Here is a 24,774-nt window from a genome sequence, read left to right on the forward strand (position 1 = left end):
GAGGTCAGAAGGCTGCTGCTACTTCTCTTTTTCTCTGGTTGAGAAGTTTAATTTGTTTGGCTTATGAGACTGCTGGACAGCGGCCTCCTAAAAGAGAATTACAGCTCATTCCACTAGGGCTGTCTCCTCTTCTTGGGATTTCAAAAATGAAGCTTCTGTGGAACAGATTTGCAAGGCTGCAACTTGGTCTTCTCTGCATATTTTTTCCAAATTTGATACTGTTGCCTTGGCTGAGGCTTCTTTTGGGAGAAAGGTTCTTCAAGCGGTGGTGCCTTCTATTTAGGTCTACCTGTCTTGTCCCTCCCTTGTCCTCTGCGTCCTCTAGCTTGGGTATTGGTTCCCAACAGTAATTGAGGACGGCATGGACTCACCATATCTTAGGAAAGAAAACAAAATGTATGCTTACCTGATAAATTTCTTTCCGGATATGGTGAGGCCCCGCCCTTTGTTTTTTTTACTAAACCTCAGGCACCTCTACACCTTGTGTTACTCCTTTTTTCTCCTTTACCTTCGGTCGAATGACTGGGGTTTGTGGGAAGGGGAGTGATACTTAACAGCTTGGCTGTGGTGCTCTTTGCCTCCTCCTGCTGGCCAGGAGTGATATTCCCAACAGTAATTGAGGACGCCGTGGACTCACCATATCTGGAAAGAAAGAAATTTATCAGGCAAGTATAAATTTTGTTTTTTTACTATTGATGCTCCAACATTGTGTTTAATTCATGCAAAGGAACTTAAATACGACAATGGCGTTTAAATAAACACATTTTATAGAATTTCTGTTGGTTTTAAAAACTCTGGAAATTGTGCTAACAATGTTCAAAGAGATAATCAAATGTAGTGTGATTTAAAAATTATATTTTAAGTCTCAACATATTCCCTTTTTGTATACAAAAAGCACAGTGTTTGCAGAGGCATAATCTTTGATTAACAGCAAGGGAAAATGTATAGCAAAACATTTATTTCTCCTGTTAAGTGTGGTCAGTCCACGGGTCATCATTACTTCTGGGATATTATCTCCTCCCCTACAGGAAGTGCAAGAGGATTCACCCAGCAGAGCTGCTATATAGCTCCTCCCCTCTACGTCACCTCCAGTCATTCTCTTGCACCCAACGAATAGATAGGATGTGTGAGAGGACTGTGGTGATTTTAATTAGTTTATTACCTTCAATCAAAAGTTTGTTATTTTATAATAGCACCGGAGTGTGTTATTCATTCTCTGGTAGAATTTGAAGAAGAATCTACCTGAGTTTTTTCTATGATTTTAGCCGGAGTAGTTAAGATCATATTGCTGTTTCTCGGCCATCTGAGGAGAGGTAAACTTCAGATCAGGGGACAGCGGGCAGATTAATCTGCAAAGAGGTATGTAGCAGTTTATTATTTTCTGACATGGAATTGATGAGAAAATCCTGCCATACCGTTATAATGTAAACTCAGCCTTAAATGCAGTAGATGTAGCTGGTATCAGGCTGTCATGTATGTATATTTTACTCTTCAGTATTCTGGGGAATGGTACTTCACTGGATTTATACTGTATGCATAGACTTAACCTAATTTGCAGGGACTTGCAATAGGTTTTAAATAACAATTAATTTATTGAGGTTAAACGTTTTTTTGCTGGCATGTAAAATCGTTTATTTCTCTGAGGTACTGGGTGAAAAAATGTTTTGGGCACTAATTTTTCCACTTGGCAATAGTTTTGTTTAAATTAAAGCAGTTTACTGATCTCTCTCACTGTTATGTGTGAGGGGGAGGGGCCATTTTTGGCGCTTTTACTACGCATCAAAAAACTCAGTCAGAAGTTCATTTTCTTCCTGCATGATCCGGTTCATCTCTACAGAACTCAGGGATCTCCAAAGCTTGTTTTGAGGGAGGTAATCATTCACAGCAGAGCTGTGAAGATTGTAATTGACTGTGATAAAAAATGTTTATTTGTGTATTTTTTCTGCTGTCAGGGTTAGTTATCCTTTGCTAATGGGAACAATCCTTTGCTAAAATTGTATATTTCTTACAAAGATTTGATGCTATAACTTATTTATTTTCAACTGTCATAATTTTTTCTGTGCTTCTTATAGGCACAGTTCGTTTCATATTATTGTAAATTACTTAAAAAGCATTTCCAAGTTGCTAGTTTATTGCTAGTGTGTTAAACATGTCTGATTCAGAGGAAGATACATGTACTATATGTGCTAATGCCAAAGTGGAGCCCAATAGAAATTTATGTACTAATTGTATTGATGTTACTTTAAATAAAAGTCAATCTGTACAAACTGAACATATTTCACCTAACAACGAGGGGAGAGTTATGCCGACTAACTCGCCTCACGTGTCAGTACCTGCATCTCCCGCTCGGGAGGTGCGTGATATTGTAGCGCCGAGTACATCTGGGCGGCCATTTCAAATCACATTACAGGATATGGCTACTGTTATGACTGAAGTTTTGGCTAAATTACCAGAACTTAGAGGCAAGCGTGATCACTCTGGGGTGAGAACAGAGTGCGCTGATAATGTTAGGGCCATGTCAGACACTGCGTCACAGGTGGCAGAACATGAGGACGGAGAACTTCATTCTGTGGGTGACGGTTCTGATCCAAACAGACTGGATTCAGATATTTAAAATTTTAAATTTAAGCTGGAAAACCTCCGTGTATTACTAGGGGAGGTGTTAGCGGCTCTGAATGATTGTAACACAGTTGCAATACCAGAGAAAATGTGTAGGTTGGATAAATATTTTGCGGTACCGGCGAGTACTGATGTTTTTCCTATACCTAAGAGACTTACTGAAATTGTTATTAAGGAGTGGGATAGGCCCGGTGTGCCGTTCTCACCTCCTCCGATATTTAGAAAAATGTTTCCAATAGACGCCACCACACGGGACTTATGGCAAACGGTCCCTAAGGTGGAGGGAGCAGTTTCTACTTTAGCTAAGCGTACCACTATCCCGGTGGAGGATAGCTGTGCTTTTTCAGATCCAATGGATAAAAAATTAGAGGGTTACCTTAAGAAAATGTTTGTTCAACAAGGTTTTATATTGCAACCTCTTGCATGTATTGCGCCTGTCACGGCTGCAGCAGCATTTTGGTTTGAGTCTCTGGAAGAGACACTTGAATCATCTACACTAGATGAGATTACACACAAACTTAAAGCCCTTAAGTTAGCTAACTCATTTATTTCAGATGCCGTAGTACATTTAACTAAACTTACGGCTAAGAATTCCGGATTTGCCATTCAGGCACGCAGAGCACTGTGGCTAAAATCCTGGTCAGCTGATGTTACTTCTAAATCTAAATTGCTTAATATACCTTTCAAAGGGCAGACCTTATTCGGGCCCGGGTTGAAAGAGATTATCGCTGACATTACAGGAGGTAAAGGCCATGCCCTGCCTCAGGACAAAGCCAAACCTAGGGCTAGACAGTCTAATTTTCGTTCCTTTCGTAATTTCAAAGCAGGAACAGCATCAACTTCCTCTGCACCAAAACAGGAAGGAGCTGTTGCTCGCTACAGACAAGGCTGGAAACCTAACCAGTCCTGGAACAAGGGCAAGCAGGCCAGGAAACCTGCTGCTGCCCCTAAGACAGCATGAATCGAGGGCCCCCGATCCGGGACCGGATCTAGTAGGGGGCAGACTTTCTCTCTTCGCCCAGGCTTGGGCAAGAGATGTTCAGGATCCCTGGGCGTTAGAGATCATATCTCAGGGATACCTTCTGGACTTCAAATCCTCTCCCCCAAGAGGGAGATTTCATCTGTCAAGGTTGTCAACAAACCAAATAAAGAAAGAAGCGTTCCTACGCTGCGTACAAGATCTTTTATTAATGGGAGTGATCCATCCAGTTCCGCGGTCGGAACAAGGACAAGGGTTTTACTCAAATCTGTTTGTAGTTCCCAAAAAAGAGGGAACTTTCAGGCCAATCTTGGATTTAAAGATCCTAAACAAATTCCTAAGAGTTCCATCGTTCAAGATGGAAACTATTCGAACAATTTTGCCCATGATCCAAGAGGGTCAGTACATGACCACAGTGGATTTAAAGGATGCTTACCTTCACATACCGATTCACAGAAATCATTACCGGTATCTAAGGTTTGCCTTTCTAGACAGGCATTACCAGTTTGTAGCTCTTCCATTCGGATTGGCTACGGCTCCAAGAATCTTCACAAAGGTTCTGGGTACTCTTCTGGCGGTACTAAGACCGCGAGGAATTTCGGTAGCTCCGTACCTAGACGACATTCTGATACAAGCTTCAAGCTTTCAAACTGCCAAGTCTCATACAGAGTTAGTACTGGCATTTCTAAGGTCGCATGGATGGAAGGTGAACGAAAAGAAGAGTTCTCTCTTTCCACTCACAAGAGTTCCCTTCTTGGGGACTCTGATAGATTCTGTAGAAATGAAGATTTACCTGACAGAAGACAGGTTAACAAAGCTTCAAAATGCATGCCGTGTCCTTCATTCCATTCAACACCCGTCAGTAGCTCAATGCATGGAGGTGATCGGCTTAATGGTAGCGGCAATGGACATAGTACCTTTTGCACGCCTACATCTCAGACCGCTGCAATTGTGCATGCTAAGTCAGTGGAATGGGGATTACTCAGATTTGTCCCCCACTCTGAATCTGAATCAAGAGACCAGAAATTCTCTTCTATGGTGGCTTTATCGGCCACACCTGTCCAGGGGGATGCCATTCAGCAGGCCAGACTGGACAATTGTAACAACAGACGCCAGCCTACTAGGTTGGGGCGCTGTCTGGAATTCTCTGAAGGCTCAGGGACTATGGAATCAGGAGGAGAGTCTCCTTCCAATAAACATTCTGGAATTGAGAGCAGTTCTCAATGCCCTTCTGGCTTGGCCCCAGTTAACAACTCGGGGGTTCATCAGGTTTCAGTCGGACAATATCACGACTGTAGCTTACATCAACCATCAGGAAGGGACAAGAAGCTCCCTAGCAATGATGGAAGTATCAAAGATAATTCACTGGGCAGAGTCTCACTCTTGCCACCTGTCTGCAATCCACATCCCGGGAGTGGAGAACTGGGAGGCGGATTTCTTAAGTCGTCAGACTTTTCATCCGGGGGAGTGGGAACTTCATCCGGAGGTCTTTGCCCAGATACTTCGACGTTGGGGCAAACCAGAGATAGATCTCATGGCGTCTCGTCAGAACGCCAAGCTTCCTCGCTACGGGTCCAGATCCAGGGATCCGGGAGCGGTTCTGATAGATGCTTTGACAGCACCTTGGACCTTCGGATGGCTTATGTGTTTCCACCCTTCCCGATGCTTCCTCGATTGATTGCCAGAATCAAACAGGAGAGAGCATCAGTGATTCTAATAGCACCTGCATGGCCACGCAGGACTTGGTATGCAGATCTAGTGGACATGTCATCCTGTCCGCCTTGGTCTCTACCTCTGAAACAGGATCTTCTGATCCAGGGTCCATTCAAACATCAAAATCTAACTTCTCTGAAGCTGACTGCTTGGAAATTGAACGCTTGATTTTATCAAAACGTGGGTTTTCTGAGCCAGTTATTGATACCTTAATACAGGCTAGGAAGCCTGTTACCAGAAGGATTTACCATAAAATATGGCGTAAATACTTATATTGGTGCGAATCCAAGAGTTACTCATGGAGTAAGGTTAGGATTCCGAGGATATTGTCTTTTCTACAAGAAGGTTTAGAAAAGGGGTTATCCGCTAGTTCTTTAAAGGGACAGATTTCAGCTCTGTCCATTCTTTTACACAAACGTCTGTCAGAAGTTCCGGACGTTCAAGCTTTTTGTCAGGCTTTAGCTAGGATCAAGCCTGTGTTTAAAACTGTTGCTCCGCCATGGAGTTTGAACTTAGTTCTTAATGTTTTACAGGGTGTTCCGTTTGAACCCCTTCATTCCATTGATATCAAGTTGTTATCTTGGAAAGTTCTGTTTTTAATGGCTATTTCCTCGGCTCGAAGAGTCTCTGAGTTATCTGCCTTACATTGTGATTCTCCTTATCTGATTTTTCATTCAGACAAGGTAGTTCTGCGTACTAAACCTGGGTTCCTACCTAAGGTGGTCACTAACAGGAATATCAATCAAGAGATTGTTGTTCCATCTTTGTGTCCTAATCCTTCCTCGAAGAAGGAACGTCTGCTACACAATCTAGATGTAGTCCGTGCCCTGAAATTTTATCTACAGGCAACTAAGGATTTTCGTCAAACGTCTTCCCTGTTTGTCGTTTATTCCGGTCAGAGGAGAGGTCAAAAAGCTTCGGCTACCTCTCTCTCTTTTTGGCTTCGTAGCATAATACGATTAGCCTATGAGACTGCTGGACAGCAGCCTCCTGAAAGAATTACAGCTCATTCTACTAGAGCTGTGGCTTCCACTTGGGCCTTTAAGAATGAGGCTTCTGTTGAACAGATTTGCAAGGCTGCAACTTGGGTCTTCTCTTCATACTTTTTCCAAATTTTACAAATTTGACACTTTTGCTTCTTCGGAGGCTGTTTTTGGGAGAAAGGTTCTTCAGGCAGTGGTTCCCTCCGTATAAAGAGCCTGCCTGTCCCTCCCGTCATCCGTGTACTTTTGCTTTGGTATTGGTATCCCAGAAGTAATGATGACCCGTGGATTGACCACACTTAACAGGAGAAAACAAAATTTATGCTTACCTGATAAATTCATTTCTCCTGTAGTGTGGTCAGTCCACAGCCCGCCCTGTTTTTTATGGCAGGCTAAAAAATTTTTTGGATTATACTCCAGTCACCACTACACCCTTGGGCTTCTCCTTTCTCGTTGGTCCTTTGGTCGAATGACTGGAGGTGACGTAGAGGGGAGGAGCTATATAGCAGCTCTGCTGGGTGAATCCTCTTGCACTTCCTGTAGGGGAGGAGATAATATCCCAGAAGTAATGATGACCCGTGGACTGACCACACTACAGGAGAAATGAATTTATCAGGTAAGCATAAATTTTGTTTTTTTGTCAAATCTAACGACAACTTTGTATCACTCTAACTCTTATTAGTCCCTTATTAAAGGGACATTTTAATGTAAATATGACATGGTCTAGTTTGTTAGAGCATGCAATTTATGCTTTACACCAAAGGCATTAAACACACAGGTCCTGTGTGGGAGCAGCAAGCATTGAAGCTTCAGAGCAGGGCCTTACCGCTGAGTCAATATGCATCAGCTCCTGAGCAGGACTTTAACCGTGAATAGGTTAAACACATAGGTGAGCATATGGGGTTGATCACACTCCTTTGGAAAAAGCTTAGCTAATGAGTCATCAAAAAAAAATCCCATAAAAGAAAAATTATTAAATAAACTTTTCTAAAGGATTGCATATTTTGGTGGGGTCTGTAATGCAAGAATATGATCCAACATAGTGTATACAAATAAAAAAACAATGAAAAATCAATTTTGGTCTCTCCTACAGTCCCCTCCTAATAAGGCAAAGTAACAAACATTTGATTTAAAATAGCCATCAGGCTGGTATCTTAATATAATGAACTGTGTTTTTTATATTTTATAGTAATCCTAGAGTAAAATGATCAACAATAGCAGGAATTATGGGTTTGTTTTTAATAATCTCCCATGAAATAAAGTAATTTGGTTTGTGTGTTGGGTAAACGATTATATTCAGTAGTGTGTCTGGGCAGCAACCAAGTATGGCTGTAATATCAGGAGCTCTATGACATAACTAGGATATCTGCTGAGTATCTTTGGTTTTTATACAGCATTATCTAAGCTAGAGAATTTTTTTTTTGCTTTATTGTTGCTAACTGTATTTAACGGTACCAAGATAGCTGTATGTTTAATTATAGAAAACTGATCTGTACCATCAGGATCTTTGGCGGTGGCCTAATATTGGGATCTTAACACCCCTCACCAGTAACCCAGGTTAGGCAGTTGCTTTAGAACTGCTATCTTGTTTTTCCACTCTGTTCTACAATATAAAATGGAGGAATTATGTGCGATTTTTTTAAGACTTGTTACTATACTTTGAGTGCAGGATGGTTAAAAAATTTGACCACCTTATACTCCTCACTAAACCTTATCGTGAAAAGGGGAATATCTTTGAGGCTAAATGAGGGGATGGTGTGGCCCCTACTGATCAATTAAGAGAAACACAAGTTGATCCCAGACAGCTATCTATAAAGGAGGATTTAATTTGTGATGGAGGACCCTCTCATTCTTTTCATTTATGTTCTTCCCTAGCTCAGGGGATGTGGCCAGTCCTCCTTAGCAGTGAATGCATTTATTTTATCAACCAGTTGCGGCCTATTCAAATCCCTTGACAACTAGCTGTTGGACTTAAAGACCAGACTTTGGAGTGGTCTGCGGATTCTCATGCGTACTGGAATCTCTCATGTGCTTCATCTAATCAGCCTTGCTTGCTGGGATGTAAAAGCAACTTTTCTCAAGGTCCATCTGGAGATTCCTTATCCCAGCTCAATTTCTCATGAAGCTCTATAGTTCTTGGGCAAGAGATGTCCAGGATCCCTGGGCGTTGGAAATCGTGTCCCAGGGATATCTTCTGGACTTCAAAGCTTCTTCCCAAAAGGAAGATTTCACCTCTCACAATTATCTGCAAACCAGATAAAGAGAGAGGCATTCTTACATTGTGGTCAAGACCTCCTAGTTATGGGAGTGATCCACCCAGTTCCAAAGGAGGAACAGGGGCAAGGCTTCTATTCAAATCTGTTTGTGGTTCCCAAGAAAGAGGGAACCTTCAGACCAATCTTAGATCTCAAGATCCTAAACAAATTTCTCAGGGTCCCATCCTTCAAGATGGAGACTATTCGAACCATCCTACCTATGATCCAGGAGGGTCAATATATGACTACCGTGGACTTAAAGGATGCTTATCTGCACATTCCGATACACAGAGATTATCATCGGTTTCTCAGGTTCGCCTTCCTAGACAGGCATTACCAGTTTGTGGCTCTTCTCTTTGGGTTAGCTACGAAGGTTCTGGGGTCACTCCTAGCGGTCCTAAGGCCGCGGGGTATAGCAGTAGCCCCTTACCTAGACGACATTACAGGCGTCGAATTTTCAAATCGCCAGGTCCCATACAGACATTGTTCTGGCATTCCTGAGGTCACATGGGTGGAAAGTGAACGAAGAAAAGAGTTCTCTATCCCCTCTCACAAGAGTTTCCTTCCTAGGAACTCTGAAGTGAAGATTTACCTCACAGAGGCCAGGTTGTCAAAACTTCTAAATTGCTGCCGTGTTCTTTATTCTACTTCTCGCCCTTCAGTGGCTCAGTGTATGGAAGTTATCGGCTTAATGGTAGCGGCAATGAACATAATGCCGTTTGCCCGCCTACATCTCAGACCGCTGCAACTCTGCATGCTCAGTCAGTGAAATGGGGATTACACAGATTTGTCCCCTCTACTAAATCTGGATCAAGAGACCAGGGATTCTCTTCACTGGTGGCTATCTCGGGTCCATCTGTCCAAGGGTATGACCTTCCGCATGCCAGATTGGACAATAGTAACGACAGATGCCAGCCTTCTGGGCTGGGGTGTAGTCTGGAACTCCCTGAAAGCTCGGGGCTTGTGGACTCAGGAGGAGACACTCCTTCCGATAAACATTCTGGAACTAAGAGCGATATTCAATGCTCTTCAGGCTTGGCCTCAGCTAGCTGTGGTCAGGTTCATCAGATTTCAGTCAGACAAGATCACGACTGTAGCCTACATCAACCATCAAGGGGGAACAAGGAGTTCCCTAGCAATGTTGGAGGTTTCAAAAATAATTCTATGGGCAGGGGTTCACTCTTGCCATCTATCAGCTATCCATATCCCAGGAGTAGAGAACTGGGAGGCGGATTTTCTAAGTCGACAGACTTTTCATCCGGGGGAGTGGGAACTCCATCCGGAGGTGTTTGCACAGTTGATTCAACTTTGGGGCAAACCAGAACTGGATCTCATAGCGTCTCGTCAGAACGCCAAGCTTCATTGTTACGGATCCAGGTCGAGGGATCCCAAGGCAGCGCAGATAGATGCTCTAGCAGCGCCTTGGTCTTTCAACCTAGCTTATGTGTTTCCACCGTTTCCTCTGCTCCCTCGTCTGATTGCCAAGATCAAGCAGGAGAGAGCTTCAGTGATTTTGATAGTACCTGCGTGGCCACGCAGGACTTGGTATGCAGATCTGGTGGACATGTCATCCCTTCCACCATGGACTCTACCGCTGAGGCAGGACCTTCTACTTCATGGTCCTTTCAACCATCCAAATCTAATTTCTCTGCATCTGACTGCTTGGAGATTGAACGCTTGATTTTATCAAAACGTGGTTTCTCCGAGTCGGTCATTGATACCTTAATACAGGCTCGAAAGCCTGTCACCAGGAAAATTTATTATAAGATATGGTGTAAATATCTTCATTGGTGTGAATCCAAGGGTTACTCATGGAGTAAAGTCTGGATTCCCAGAATATTATCTTTTCTCCAAGAAGGATTGGAGAAGGGATTGTCAGCTAGTTCCTTAAAGGGACAGATTTCTGCTCTGTCTATTCTTTTGCACAAGCGTCTGGCGGATGTTCCAGACGTTCAGGCGTTTTGTCAGGCTTTAGTTAGAATCAAGCCTGTGTTTAAACCTGTTGCTCCGCCATGGAGTTTAAATTTAGTTCTTCAAGGGGTTCCGTTTGAACCTCTGTATTTCATAGATATCAAGCTTTTATCTTGGAAAGTTCTGTTTCTGGTAGCTATCTCTTCGGCTCAAAGAGTTTCAGAGTTATCTGCCTTGCAGTGTGATTCCCCTTATCTGATCTTCCATGCAGATAAGGTAGTTTTGCGTACCGAACCTGGGTTTCTTCCTAAGGTGGTATCTAATAAGAATATCAATCAGGAGATTGTTGTTCCGTCACTGTGTCCTAATCCTTCTTCAAAGAAAGAACGTCTTTTACACAATCTTGACGTGGTTCGTGCTTTAAAGTTTTATTTACAAGCTACTAAAGATTTTCGTCAAACATCTGCATTGTTTGTTGTCTACTCTGGACAGAGGAAAGGCCAAAAGGCTTCAGCAACTTCTCTTTCCTTTTGGTTAAGAAGTATAATCCGCTTAGCTTATGAGACTGCTGGCCAGCAGCCTCCTGAAAGAATTACAGCTCATTCCACTAGAGCGGTGGCTTCCACATGGGCTTTTAAAAATGAGGCTTCTGTTGAACAGATTTGTAAGGCGGCAACTTGGTCTTCGCTTCATACTTTTTCTAAATTCTACAAATTTGATACGTTTGCTTCTTCGGAGGCTATTTTTGGGAGAATGGTCTTACAGGCAGTGGTGCCTTCCGTTTAAGCGCCTGCCTTGTGCCTCCCTTCATCCGTGTCCTATAGCTTTGGTATTGGTATCCCACAAGTAATGGATGAATCCGTGGACTGGATACACCTTACAAGAGAAAACAAAATTTATGCTTACCTGATAAATTTATTTCTCTTGTGGTGTATCCAGTCCACGGCCCGCCCTGTTATTTTAAGGCAGGTGTTTTTTATTTTTAAACTGCAGTCACCACTGCACCCTATAGTTTCTCCTTTCTCTTGCTTGTCTTCGGTCGAATGACTGGGGGTGGCAGTTAGGGGAGGACCTATATAGACAGCTCTGCTGTGGGTGATCCTCTTGCAGCTTCCTGTTGGGAAGGAGAATATCCCACAAGTAATGGATGAATCCGTGGACTGGATACACCACAAGAGAAATAAATTTATCAGGTAAGCATAAATTTTGTTTTAGTGATTCGGATAGAGCATGACATTTTAAACAACTTTCTAATTTACTTCTATTATCAAATTTTCTTCATTCTCTTGGTATCTTTATTTGAAATGCAAAAATGTACGTTTAGATGCCGGCCCATTTTTAGTGAACAACCTGGGTTGTTCTTGCTGATTGGTGGATAAATTCATCCACCAATAAAAAAAGTGCTGTCCAGAGTACTGAACCAAAAAAAAAAAAAAAAAAAAAAAAACTTAGATGCCTTCTTTTTCAAATAAAGATAGCAAGAGAACAAAGAAAAATTGATAATAGGAGTAAATTAGAAAGTTGTTTGAAATTGCATGCTCTATCTGAATCACAAAATAAAAAATGGGTTCAGTGTCCCTTTAATTGAATATATTATTGTTTGGCTTTAGTTATTAAATTAGCTATATATAGTCTCTTATGTGTTTGTTTCTAGTATACTAACGAGAAAGGTATTACTTATAGCTGAGATAAAGAACTTATTAAGACCTTTAATTGGATGATGTAGTGGTCTTGCTGCACTTACTGATGTAACCGTAGACCTTATGATGGATTATAGTAATGTGTCTTTTTATCAAGCACAGTCTTCCTTCTTACTTTATTTTATTACTGCTTAAATATTGTATTCCCTCAGATACTGCTAATGTGAGAGCTGAGGTCCAAGAGTGGCCTCTAGAATATGTTGAGGGAAGTTTAATATATAGTTATACAACATTTCTATTTTAACGGGATCATAGTTACCATGGTTGTCTAGTTTATATATATATATATTTTGGGTATGAGTGTAGAGCTGAAACCATTAATCGATAATAATTGATGATGAATATCGTGGTAAACAATTCTCATTATTGATTAGTTGGTGGTCGATAAGTTGGTTGTGAACTCCAACTCTGGTGGGAGGAGGAGCATGGAGGAAGCGGCTTGAGGAAGCAGATGTTGCTATAGCTACTAACGATACTAGCGGTTCCTGTGCCTTTCGGTTGTTCCTGTAACTTCTTGAAGACTGTCTTAAAGTAATAGTACGCTCAAATTGCTCTTAACATATTTAATATACATGTAGTTATATAATAAAAGAAACTTTTTATTTTGTTCATTGCCTGACTTTTCCAATAGTTACCCTCTGCAAATTTACGGCTAGATTACGAATTTTGCGTTAGGCTTAAAAAGCAGCGTTGGCCGGTCCCAGGGCTGCTTTTTAACGCCCGCTGGTATTACGAGTCTTGCAGGTACAGGTGTACCGCTCACTTTTTTGGCCAGACTTGGAAATACCGCAAATCCACTTACGTAAATTGCGTATACTCTTTTTTTTTTCAATGGGACTTGCATAGCACATTTTTAAGGTCAGTAGCATAAAACTCTTAACTAAAGTGCTAAAAAGTACACTAACACCCATAAACTACCTATTAACCCCTAAACCGAGGCCCTCCCACATCGCAAACACTAAAATTATTTTTTTAACCCCTAATCTGCCGAACCGGACATCGCCACCACTATAATAAATATATTAACATCTAAACCAACACACTCCCGCCTCGCAAACATTAGTTAAATATTATTAACCCCTAATCTGCCGTCCCTAGCATCGCCGACACCTACCTACATTTATTAACCCCTAATCTGCCGCCCCCAACGTCGCTGCCACTATGCTAAAGTTATTAACCCCTAAATCTAAGTCTAACCCTAACACCCCCTAACTTAAATATAATTTAAATTGATCTAAATAAAATTACTATAATTAACTAAATTATTCCTATTTAAAGCTAAATACCTATAAAATAAACCCTAAGATAGCTACAATATAACTAATAGTTGCATTGTATCTAGTTAAGGGTTTATTTTTATTTTACAGGCAAGTTTGTATTTATTTTAACTATATAGAATAGTTATTAAATAGTTATTAACTATTTACTAACTACCTAGCTAAAATAAATACAAAAGTACCTGTAAAATAAAACCTAACCTAAGTTACAATTACACCTAACACTACACTATAATTAAATTAATTCCCTAAACTAAATACAATTAAATAAAATTAGCTAAAGTACAAAAAAAACAAAACACTAAATTACAGAAAATAATAAACAAATTACAAGATTTTTAAACTAATTACACCTAATCTAATCCCCCTAACAAAATAAAAGCCCTACCCTACACTAAATTACAAATAGCTGTTAAAAGGGCCTTTTGCGGGGCATTGCCCCAAAGTAATCAGCTCTTTTACCTGTAAAAAAAAAAATTACAAATCCCCACCTCCCATACAATCAACCCTACTCTAAAACCCACCCAATACCCCCTTTAAAAACCTAACACTAACCCCTTGAAGATCACCTTACCGGGAGAAGTCTTCATTCAACCGGACCGAAGTCCTCAACGAATCCGGCAGAAGTGGTCCTCCAGACGGGCAGAAGTGGTCCTCCAGATGGGCAGAAGTCTTCCTCCAGACGGCATCTTCTATCTTCATCCATCCGGCGCGGAGCAGGTCCATCTTCAAGACATCCGATGCAGAGCATCCTCTTCTTTCCACGGCGACTGAAGAATGAAGGTTCTTTTAAGTGACGTCATCCAAGATGGCGTCCCTTAGATTCCAATTGGCTGATAGAATTCTGTCAGCCAATCGGAATTAAGGTAAGAAAAATCCTATTGGCTGATGCAATCAGCCAATAGGATTGAACTTCAATACTAGTGTTAGGTTTTTTTAAGGGGGTATTGGGTGGGTTTTAGAGTAGGGTTGGTTGTGTGGGTGGTGGGTTTTAATGTTGGGGGGGATTTGTAATTTTTTTTACAGGTAAAAGAGCTGATTACTTTGGGGCAGTGCCCCGCAAAAGGCCCTTTTAAGGGCTATTTGCAATTTAGTGTAGGGTAGGGCTTTTTTTTATTTTGGGGGGGCTTTTTTATTTTGTTAGGGGGATTAGATTAGGTGTAATTAGTTTAAAAATCTTGTAATTTGTTTATTATTTTCTGTAATTTAGTGTTTTTTGTTTTTTTTTGTACTTTAACTAATTGTATTTAATTTAGGGAATTAATTTAATTATAGTGTAGTGTTAGTGTAACTTAGGTTAGGTTTTATTTTACAGGTACTTTTGTATTTATTTTAGCTAGGTAGTTTATGAAATAGTTAATAACTATTTAGTAACTATTCTACCTAGTTAAAATAAATACAAACTTGCCTGTAAAATAAAAACAAACCCTAAACTAGATACAATGTAATTATTAGTTATATTGTAGCTAGCTTAGGGTTTATTTTATAGGTAAGTACAGGTAGCCCTCAGTTTACGCCGGGGTTAGGTTCCAGAAGGAATGGTTGTAAATCGAAACCGTTGTAAATTGAAACCCAGTTTATAATGTAAGTCAATGGGAAGTGAGGGAGATAGGTTCCAGGCCCCTCTCAAAATTGTCATTAGTAACACCTAATACATTATTTATAAAGCTTTGAAATTAAGACTTTAATTGCTAAACAGCATTATAAACCTAATAAAATAATCACATAACACAGAATATATAATTAAACCAAGTTAAATGAACAAAAACAATTGCTAAACAGCATTATAAACCTAATAAAATAAACCTAATAAAATAATCACACAACACAGACTTCACTTGCATTTTTCTGCAAACAGTTCTTTCTGTGCATTCCATTTTGGACTGATTTATAGACAGGAAGATTTTGTTCCTTTGAAAGCTGCTCTGTAGCTCAGGTCTGGTTAAACTTATTAATTTCAGCTTGCTTGGCTTTGCTGCAACACAAGCGGATAGCTCCACCTACTGTCTATTTTAATAAATGCACTGCTTCTCAATGCTTTTCAATAGCAGCATGACTGGAAAAAAAGGTTGTTATTCTGAAACGGTGTAAATTGAACCGTTGTAAAACAAGGGTCACCTGTATTTAGTTTTAAATAGGAATAATTTAGTTAATTATAGTAATTTTATTTAGATTTATTTAAATTATATTTAAGTTGGGGGGGTTAGGGTTAGGCTTAGGTTTAGGGGTTAATATGTTTATTATAGTGGCGGCGACGTTGGGGGCGGTAGATTAGAGTTTAATAAGTGTAGGTAGGTTGCGTAGACATTTGGGGCGGCAGATTAGGGGTTAATAAATATAATGTAGGTGTCGGCGATGTTGGGGGCAGCAGATTAGGGGTTCATAAGTATAATGTAGGTGGCGGAGGTGTCCGGAGCGGCAGATTAGGGGTTAATAATATAATGCAGGTGTCAGGGGCGGCAGATTAGGGGTTAATAAGTGTAAGATTAGGGGTGTTTAGACTCGGGGTTCATGTTAGGGTGTTAGGTGTAGTCATAAATTTTATTTCCCCATAGGAATCAATGGGCTGCGTTAGTAGCTAAACGCTGCTTTTTTGCAGGTGTTAGACTTTTTTTCAGCCGGCTCTCCCCATTGATTCCTATGGGGAAATCGTTCAAGAGCAGGTAACACCAGCTCACCGCTGACTTAAGCAGCGCTGGTATTGGAGTGCGGTAATGAGCAAATTTTTGCTCAACACTCACTTCATGTCTTTTAACGACGGGTTTGTAAAAACTTGTAATTCCAGCGCTGCATGTAAGTGAGTGGTGAGAGAAAACTGCTCGTTAGCACCGCATAGCCTCTAACGCAAAACTCGTAATCTAGCCGTTAGATTTTTTCAGTGCCCCAGCATGACCTGCAACATGCTATACAGTAAGGAGCACTGTCCCTAACTGGACGCAGCAATTAAGATAGTACACAAGTGACTTTTTCTAGGGGTTTTGTGTTGGACTGCAACACAGTGCAAGTGATGTTTAAAAAAAGTTTTAAATACTCGTTAACATTTTTTCAAAATATTTTCCAGTGTAGTGCATAGGTGAACAATAACACTATGTAATTTAAAGCCACGTGTTTTCTTGCAATACAATTACTTTTTTAGTGTTTTAGAATAGCCAAACTTCACCCGCCACTTGCCTCATTTGGAGTAGTCAATCTGCACCTGGCAAGGCCAGCCATGGTCATATAAATATAAATTGCATTGTTTTGCAGTTCTTATCTGCTAATGCCAAATTAGATAAATATATGTAGCAAGGTTAGCCTTGAGAGGCAAGAAGGGTGTTTTAAGTTCTGAGAAGTAGAGAATCGGCACTTTTTATAGCTAAAGTATAGGAAAAGGGACAAAATAAATGAGTATATTGCATTATATTAAACTCTTAAGGTCTTTACTGCCCCTTTAAAGTTGTTAGTATACTACCAAGAAAATAGCTGCTGCAAAGGAGCATTAAAAAAGGCGAAAATGCCAAAGTCAGCACCATACTTGTGCATGCATTACCAGTCTTAATGCTAATAGGGAGCTGATTGGTTAGTGTTTTCTGTGGTTTGCCCACCTAGCATACCTACCAAGTAGTGCTATTGACTAACTTGTCGCGTTATTGCAGTGTGAGTGTAAAATGACAACCGAATCTGAGCTTTGAAAAATATCACGTAGTATTAAGGTCTGTGTTTTTAAATATATAGATTTGTCATGCATGAACTTCTAAACAGATTAAAATTTGTCTAGAAATATGTAAAAATCCTAATGATTTTCACTTTGTCATTTTTTTAAGTAATCTAAAAAAAATTGTATTTTTCTTTTATCCGATTAATGGAAAAAAATAATCAGCCAACTAATCGATTATGAAAATGAGGTATGTGCATTTGGATCCTTTGTGAAGAGAGCTGTTTGGGAGGGATCAGGTAGGGTTCAGGGGGTGGGAGGGTAATCTCTACACTACAGCTAAAGGTAACCTTACAAGCTAACTGATTAACCCCAATCACTGCCAGGAATAATAAAGTGTGGTGCGCAAAGCTATGTATGTCTGCTATTTCTAAACAAAGGGATCCCAGGGAAGCTTTTACAATAATTTGTGTAAAGTAATTTCAGTGGGAAACCCAAAGATTGTGAAAAATTAAACTTTTTATTTTTTTATTTTTATTTGATCGCATTTGGCAGTGAAATGGAAGCATCAAATATACCAAAATGGGCCTAGATCAATACCTTGTCTACTTATAAAAAAATATATATAGTTTGGCAGGTAAATAAAAAAAAAAAAAAAAAGCAAGACTATTTAAATAGAGTGATAGCAAAAATGCTAAACATTCTCTAGTATTGTGGGCAAGTTTTTCTCTGAAGTTCCTAGTAGCGAAGGGAATATATATTAAATAAATAAATATATGTATATTATATAAATATATTATATATTTTTAGAATATATGTTGATCTAAAGTATATTTAGAAGGTCTAAAAGTGGCCTGCGCTATTTAAACCATATAAACCTATATACAGGTCCAAAAGTGGCCTATTCTATTTAAAGTATGTAAACCTCATGTATTTTTTATAGCAGGTGTTTAAGGTCCAAGAGAGGACTAAATATACTTAAGAGGACAGAAAAAATAAAGTTTTACATGTAATTAATCCCTCATATTATGTATACATGAAAATTGAGGTTCAAGAGTGGCCTATAATGTTTAGGAGGGTAAAAAAGAGGTTTGTTTATTAGTTTGCACCTAGTAGTATTAGATATTCTGTTTAACTTTGACTTTTAGTTTGTCAATCTGTATATAGACACTTAAACTTTCTGTTTGTATCCTGACATGTTTGTGTTCTTACAGCTTTTTTCGATGTTTCTTTTGCATTGTGCAAGCCAGATGTCGTTTGTAATCGATTCAATTGATGTGGATTCAACAAATCCTATAGCATTACATAGAACACCCCACATAATGACCAAGTCTCAGATCTAGATATATAAAACCTGATTAAAAAATGTAACATTTTGTGTTCTGCGGTTCTTTTTTTTCTTTTTTTATTTGCGGAGTTCATAAAGATTTATAGCTGCCCCTAGTCAAAGCTAGTTGTGGGTCACTCTCCATTATAATTAATTAATGGAGCAGCATTTTATTTTATTATTTATTTATAAAATATTTTACCAGGAAAGATACATTGAGATTTCTCTCATTTTTCAAGTATGTCCTGGGTACACAAAACATTGCATTGATACAATGGGTACAATAAAATACAAAACAATAATAATACATGATATATGCACAAAAATGTAACATAGAACAGGTAGGAAATATATAATCTCGTAATTGTTCACTTCTTGGTGTATATAAAGCAGGACAGAGACTCCTCTGCATGCAGGTAAGAATCACTTCAGGAGAGAGTCTCTTAGAATTCTGCATGCAGGTAAGAATCACTTCAGGGGAGAGTCTCTTAGAATTCTGCATGCAGGTAAGAGTCACTTCAGGAGAGAGTCTCTTAGAATTCTGAATGCAGGTAAGAGTCACTTCAGGAGAGAGTCTCTTAGAATTCTGCATGCAGGTAAGAGTCACTTCAGGAGAGAGTCTCTTAGAATTCTGCATGCAGGTAAGAGTCACTTCAGGAGAGAGTCTCTTAGAATTCTGCATGCAGGTAAGAGTCACTTCAGGAGAGAGTCTCTTAGAATTCTGAATGCAGGTAAGAGTCACTTCAGGAGAGAGTCTCTTAGAATTCTGCATGCAGGTAAGAGTCACTTCAGGAGAGAGTCTCTTAGAATTCTGCATGCAGGTAAGAGTCACTTCAGGAGAGAGTCTCTTAGAATTCTGCATGCAGGTAAGAGTCACTTCAGGAGAGAGTATCTTAGAATTCTGCATGCAGGTAAGAGTCACTTCAGGAGAGAGTCTCTTAGAATTCTGCATGCAGGTAAGAGTCACTTCAGGAGAGAGTATCTTAGAATTCTGCATGCAGGTAAGAGTCACTTCAGGAGAGAGTCTCTTAGAATTCTGCATGCAGGTAAGAGTCACTTCAGGAGAGAGTCTCTTAGAATTCTGCATGCAGGTAAGAGTCACTTCAGGAGAGAGTCTCTTAGAATTCTGCATGCAGGTAAGAGTCACTTCAGGAGAGAGTCTCTTAGAATTCTGCATGCAGGTAAGAGTCACTTCAGGAGAGAGTATCTTAGAATTCTGCATGCAGGTAAGAGTCACTTCAGGAGAGAGTATCTTAGAATTCATCATGCAGGAGAGAGTCTCTTAGTATTCTACATGCCTCTGGAATGCCCAAAGCCAGCCTGAGACACCTTTTGTTCTGTCCAGCAAGACTACTTTACTTTAACAAAACCAACCTAGAAATCTTTTATAACCGATATTTACCTTTTTTACAAGTGTTTTTCTGAAAGGGACAGTCTAATCAAAATTAAACTTTCATGATTCAGATAGGGCATGCAATTTTAAACAACTTTCCAATTGACTTTTATCATTAAATTTGCTTTGTTCCCTTGGTGGTATTTTTGAAAAGCTAAACCTAGACTCAAACTGATTTCTAAACCGTTGAAAACCGCCTCTTAGCTCAGAGCATTTTGAAGGTTTTTCACAGTTAGACAGTATTAGTTCATGTGTGACATATAGATAACATTGTGCTCACTCCTGTTGAGTTATTTAGGAGTCTGCAGTGATTGGCTAAACTGCATATTTGTCAAAACCACTGAGATAAGGGGGCAGTCTCCAGAGGCTTAGATACAAGGTAATTACAGATGTAAAACATATATTAATATAACTGTGTTGGTTATACAAAACTAGGGAATGGGTAATAAAGGGATTGTCTATATTTTTAAACAATAAGAATTCTGGTGTAGACTGTCACTTTAAGTGTTGTGGTTTGTTAAGCACAGTAGAAATGCGTAATCAACAAATATATTATAAAAAAGATGATGGAAAATCGCAGAGTTTGGCTTTAAAATGAGATTATTTTTTTTCTGACAAGTTTCAAAGTTAGTTAAATTTTCATTCCCCCTGCATCATGTGACAGCCATCAGCCAATCACAAAATACTGTGAGTGCCTCAGAAAGAGTGCATATAAAAAGGTCATTTAGAATAGATAATGTAAGTGAATTGGAAAGTTGTTTAAAATAGTGTGCTCTTTCAGAATCCTTAAAGTTTAATTTTGACTTAAAGGGACACTAAACCCAAATTTTTTTCTTTTGTGATTCAGATAGAGCATGACATTTTAAGCAGCTTTCTAATTTACTCCTATTATCAAATTTTCTTAATTCTCTTGGTATCTTTATTTGAAATGCAAGAATGTAAGTTTAGATGCCGGCCCATTTATGGTGAATAACCTGGGTTATTCTTGCTGATTGGTGGATAAATTCATCCACCAATTAAAAAAAGTGCTGTCCAGAGTTCTGAACAAAAAATAAGCTTAGATGCCTTCTTTTTCAAATAAAGATAGCAAGTGAATGAAGAAAAATTTATAATAGGAGTAAATTAGAAAGTTGCTTAAAATTGCATGCTCTATCTGAATAACAAAAGAAAAAAAATTGGCTTCAGTTTCTCTTTAAGTGTTCCATCCTTTATTAGATAATAATGGCAGGAACACCCAGTAAAGTGTTACATCCTTTATTAGATGGTAATGGCAGGAACACCCAGTATTAAAATGCTGTAGAAGATAGGTAAAGTGAAAAGCCCAATTCATTTCAAACTTGATCTTGTCTTTACATCAATGCCATTCAAAAGCATCTGTGAACTAAGCACCAATTGTGTTAACAGAAAAATGTCACACTTTTTTTTTCTTTTTTTTTTTCCATTTTCTGTCATTATAATTTTTTTTTCATAATAATTAAAGTAAAAGTTTTAAATTGAAACTAATATTGCTGTATCAGTTGTGTACTTAATAATACTCATTGGCTGATAGAATTTCCTACTATGCTCACACAGGGCTTGATTTATCAAGCCCTTCTCCTCCCTATGACTGCAGGTTCTCACAAGAGAACCTGCAGTCACGATTTATCAAGCAATGACCGCTGCTTCCTACCATCTTCACCACCTCTTATGTGGAGAATTTCAATCTCGCCGGTCTCGTCTGACCGGGGAGATTGACAGCTCCTGCCCGTGCGTAATTTGCTGGGCGCCGGCAGGGGGTGAGATTTGAAGGCAAATGCAAAATTGCGCTCGTGTGCAATGTTACATTCCGGGAGCGGATTGCTGCCCGCCAGAGGAAAGCTAGGGCAGATAGGGGCGAATATGTCCGCCAATGCATTAGCTGCAGGTACCTATAAGCCAATTGGCATTGCTAAGTGGAGACCAAACATACTGGTATATTTGTTTAGTATCTACTATCTGGTATACTAATTTTATTTCATATTTTTCAGGCAAAAGTCATCCTGTTTAAATACTGCTCTTTTACATGAATGATACAAAATATACAGTGTTCTTTATTAATTATTTGGCAGTCGAAAAACTATCATGGTCTTTTTCTGGGCTTGGATTGTTAATATTAATGACTTGTTTTGCCACTGCAGGAAGAAAAAGCACGTGCATATAAGAAAGAGAAGCAAAGGGAAAAGAAGAGGAAGGCAGAGGAGGATCTTACGTTTGAAGAAGATGATGAAATGGCTGCTGTCATGGGATTTTCAGGCTTTGGATCGTCTAAAAAAAATCACTGATGCAACTTACAGAAGCAACATGGCAGTTAAAATTTCATTTTCTTCTCTAAAATTTAGTCTTTTTATATTGAACCATAAAAGCTTTTAAAAAAGTTTAATTTATGTATATTTTTACCTTTATAGGAATACGCTAAACACTTATATCGACCAATACTGTGAATTAATATAACCACTGTTGTTTACGTAAAAACTACATATTATTTAGTGGTGTAGTATGCCAAATCATTCCCACTTTTGAAAAAAATGAAATTTATATATTTATCACTTGCAAAGCATTTGTTCAGCTGTTCTAATTACAGTGTATTCCGACACCAAAAAAATAAAAAGGTAAACAAATTCCAGCATCATTATGAAACTTTTGGTTTAAAATCCCTTGCGGGAACTATAAGCAGAAATGCTAAAAGCTTTGTTTAATATAAAAAGACTTTTTCAGGGTTAAAAAATGAACAGGGAACACCCTAGCACCGAAGGTGCGATTGCCATCAGGACAAATTACTCTGTTGTTCTGCTTTTATGGACTGCAGTCTCTTGGGATGTTTCCTTGTTGGCAGCCGATTAAAGGTTTTCCATGAAGCAAACCAGGGGTGCAGAAGGGCTTGGATTAAGTGTGTGGATTTTTTTTTGGATTTTATTTTGTAATAAATATAATTTGAATTTTTCTCTTTTAGTTCACAAAACATTTTTCCAATGGGATTGTTCATTAACTGCACTAAGCGTGCAGATTCGGACACTGTGTACAATCTATAAATAAATATGTTTGTTTGTCTTTTATTCACTTTGAGCTTAAAATGAAATGAAAGGCAAAAACAACCTTAAATTAGTTGGAAATGACCCGTGTCTTCAGAATTCATGCCCCCGCACACACACTTTAAAATAAATTCATTGCCACTGTCACGCCTGCTGATTTTCATTATTGCCATCCATTGTGAGAAGTCTGGAGCCTAACACTTTTTTTATGAGAAACCATTTTCCCTTCCCCCTGCCATGTTAATCTCCATGCTGGTTCATAATATTTGTTAATGTTTGCCTCTACAGACTTGTGCTGGGTACATTCTGTGTTGATAAACATTAATAAAATCCATTCCCAACTATTTTGGTAATGAACTATGATAGCAATTCGCCTATGACATAAGACAATATTTCTTTTTTTTCTTCTGCAGAGTCGGTCAGTGTGAAGCACCTAGGCGGAAAATTAAAAAGGGCTGTTTTCTTTCGTTTGTTTATGGTCTATCATAGATATGAAACATCGTCAGGCATTTAAATTTGCCAGTTTACCTAGGAGATATGATTTAAATAATATTTTTTTAGCCTTTTCACAGTTCTCCTTTCCACCTTCAATGTAAGTTTCGATTTCTTTTTATTTAAAAAAATAATATAAAGCCATTTTCCACATTACTGAAATATAAATTTGAATAGCAAGCTTTCAGATATGATATTAAACATAGAACATATAAACTTGCAATACTTAGTTCTTTTTTTATTTAATTAACATATCCAACTTGCTCATTACTGCAATCCAAACTAATATTAGTCCTCTATAACAGTTTCTTCAGCAATTAAAAAAAAATATTAGACATTTTAAATAAAATGTTTCCATAATGTTTTGCACATATTTTTATATGCTCACTACTTTAAGGGACAGTCAACACCAGAATTTTTTTTTTTTTTTTTAAATAATTTTTTTATTGAAGTTAAAGCATATATCATTGCAACAAGGACTCGCCCTAAGGCCAAAGTTACAACAGAGAAAGTAATACATTGTCTATAGGAAAGCATTATTGAGAAAGCAATATGTGCATAAAGCAATAGTAAATACATTTCAAATCTGATTATGAAGATAGACAGTATCTTAGGCGAGATGACACATAACTTCATTTTATATTATAATGTCAGCGTATGAACTCCACATTCTAAAAATATTTAATCTAAGACCAAAATAGCAGCCTGTGGAGGGTTTGCATAGAAATCAGCCACTCTTGGGCCGAGATATATAGGGGGGAGGGGGATATTCAGCGGGTAAGCACCGCTATACGCATAGGGAAAGGAGGTGGGGGGGACGGAGCCATATATAAATGTAAATAGTATATGGTACTTGGTGTGGACTCATAAGTGTCCATTAATCAACTTAGGAGTATATAGTGGAGTAAAGTAACATTCCAACACAAAATGGAGTAACTAGGTAGGGGCTATAGGCCACTCTGTTGATTCATTCAGGGAGACCCAAACATCACAAATATAAACTACAAGGGAATGTATACTTGTCACGATATTAGTAATTTACTTAGGTGCTCAGGCCTTGTCTAGAGAGTAATGAAACAGGCAAAATGGGAGCTTATCTAAACATTGCGTAGCAAACTTGCCTGCTAATTAAAGTGGAGCGTGATAGAAAATATACATTTCCATATAACATTTGAGAAGATAGTAAACTGTTTAGGAACGCTGAGATACATTTGATCGTATAATAAACACATTACATTAATAGTACACATCATAACCTGCAAGGAGGTAAGGAACTTTATAGAATCCCTTTAGCATCAATATATAATAGAACTACATAGGTTATCTTCTGGGTCTATATTATAAGAGTGTGACACAAAGGTATCTAAGCATTTATAAGCACTAGCGAGTGTGTGAAAGACATATTAACAAACATTGCAATAAGCATGTTGTAGTTTCAGAAAAA

The 24,774-nt window shown here is 38.8% G+C and overlaps 1 protein-coding gene across 1 annotated transcript in view; it reads left to right on the forward strand.

Annotated features, from left to right (window-relative positions):
* Positions 1 to 22,985, forward strand: part of ZMAT2 (zinc finger matrin-type 2) — an 88,713-nt gene extending 65,728 nt beyond the window's left edge. The window contains exon 6 of the mRNA XM_053718605.1: positions 21,948 to 22,985. Within this exon, the coding sequence (XP_053574580.1) occupies positions 21,948 to 22,091 (144 nt within the window). The 3' untranslated portion in view covers positions 22,092 to 22,985. The remainder of the gene's footprint in view (positions 1 to 21,947) is intronic.
* Positions 22,986 to 24,774: the final 1,789 nt, after the last annotated feature.

This window comes from Bombina bombina, chromosome 6 (assembly GCF_027579735.1).
Source record: "Bombina bombina isolate aBomBom1 chromosome 6, aBomBom1.pri, whole genome shotgun sequence".
Taxonomy (NCBI): domain Eukaryota; kingdom Metazoa; phylum Chordata; class Amphibia; order Anura; family Bombinatoridae; genus Bombina; species Bombina bombina.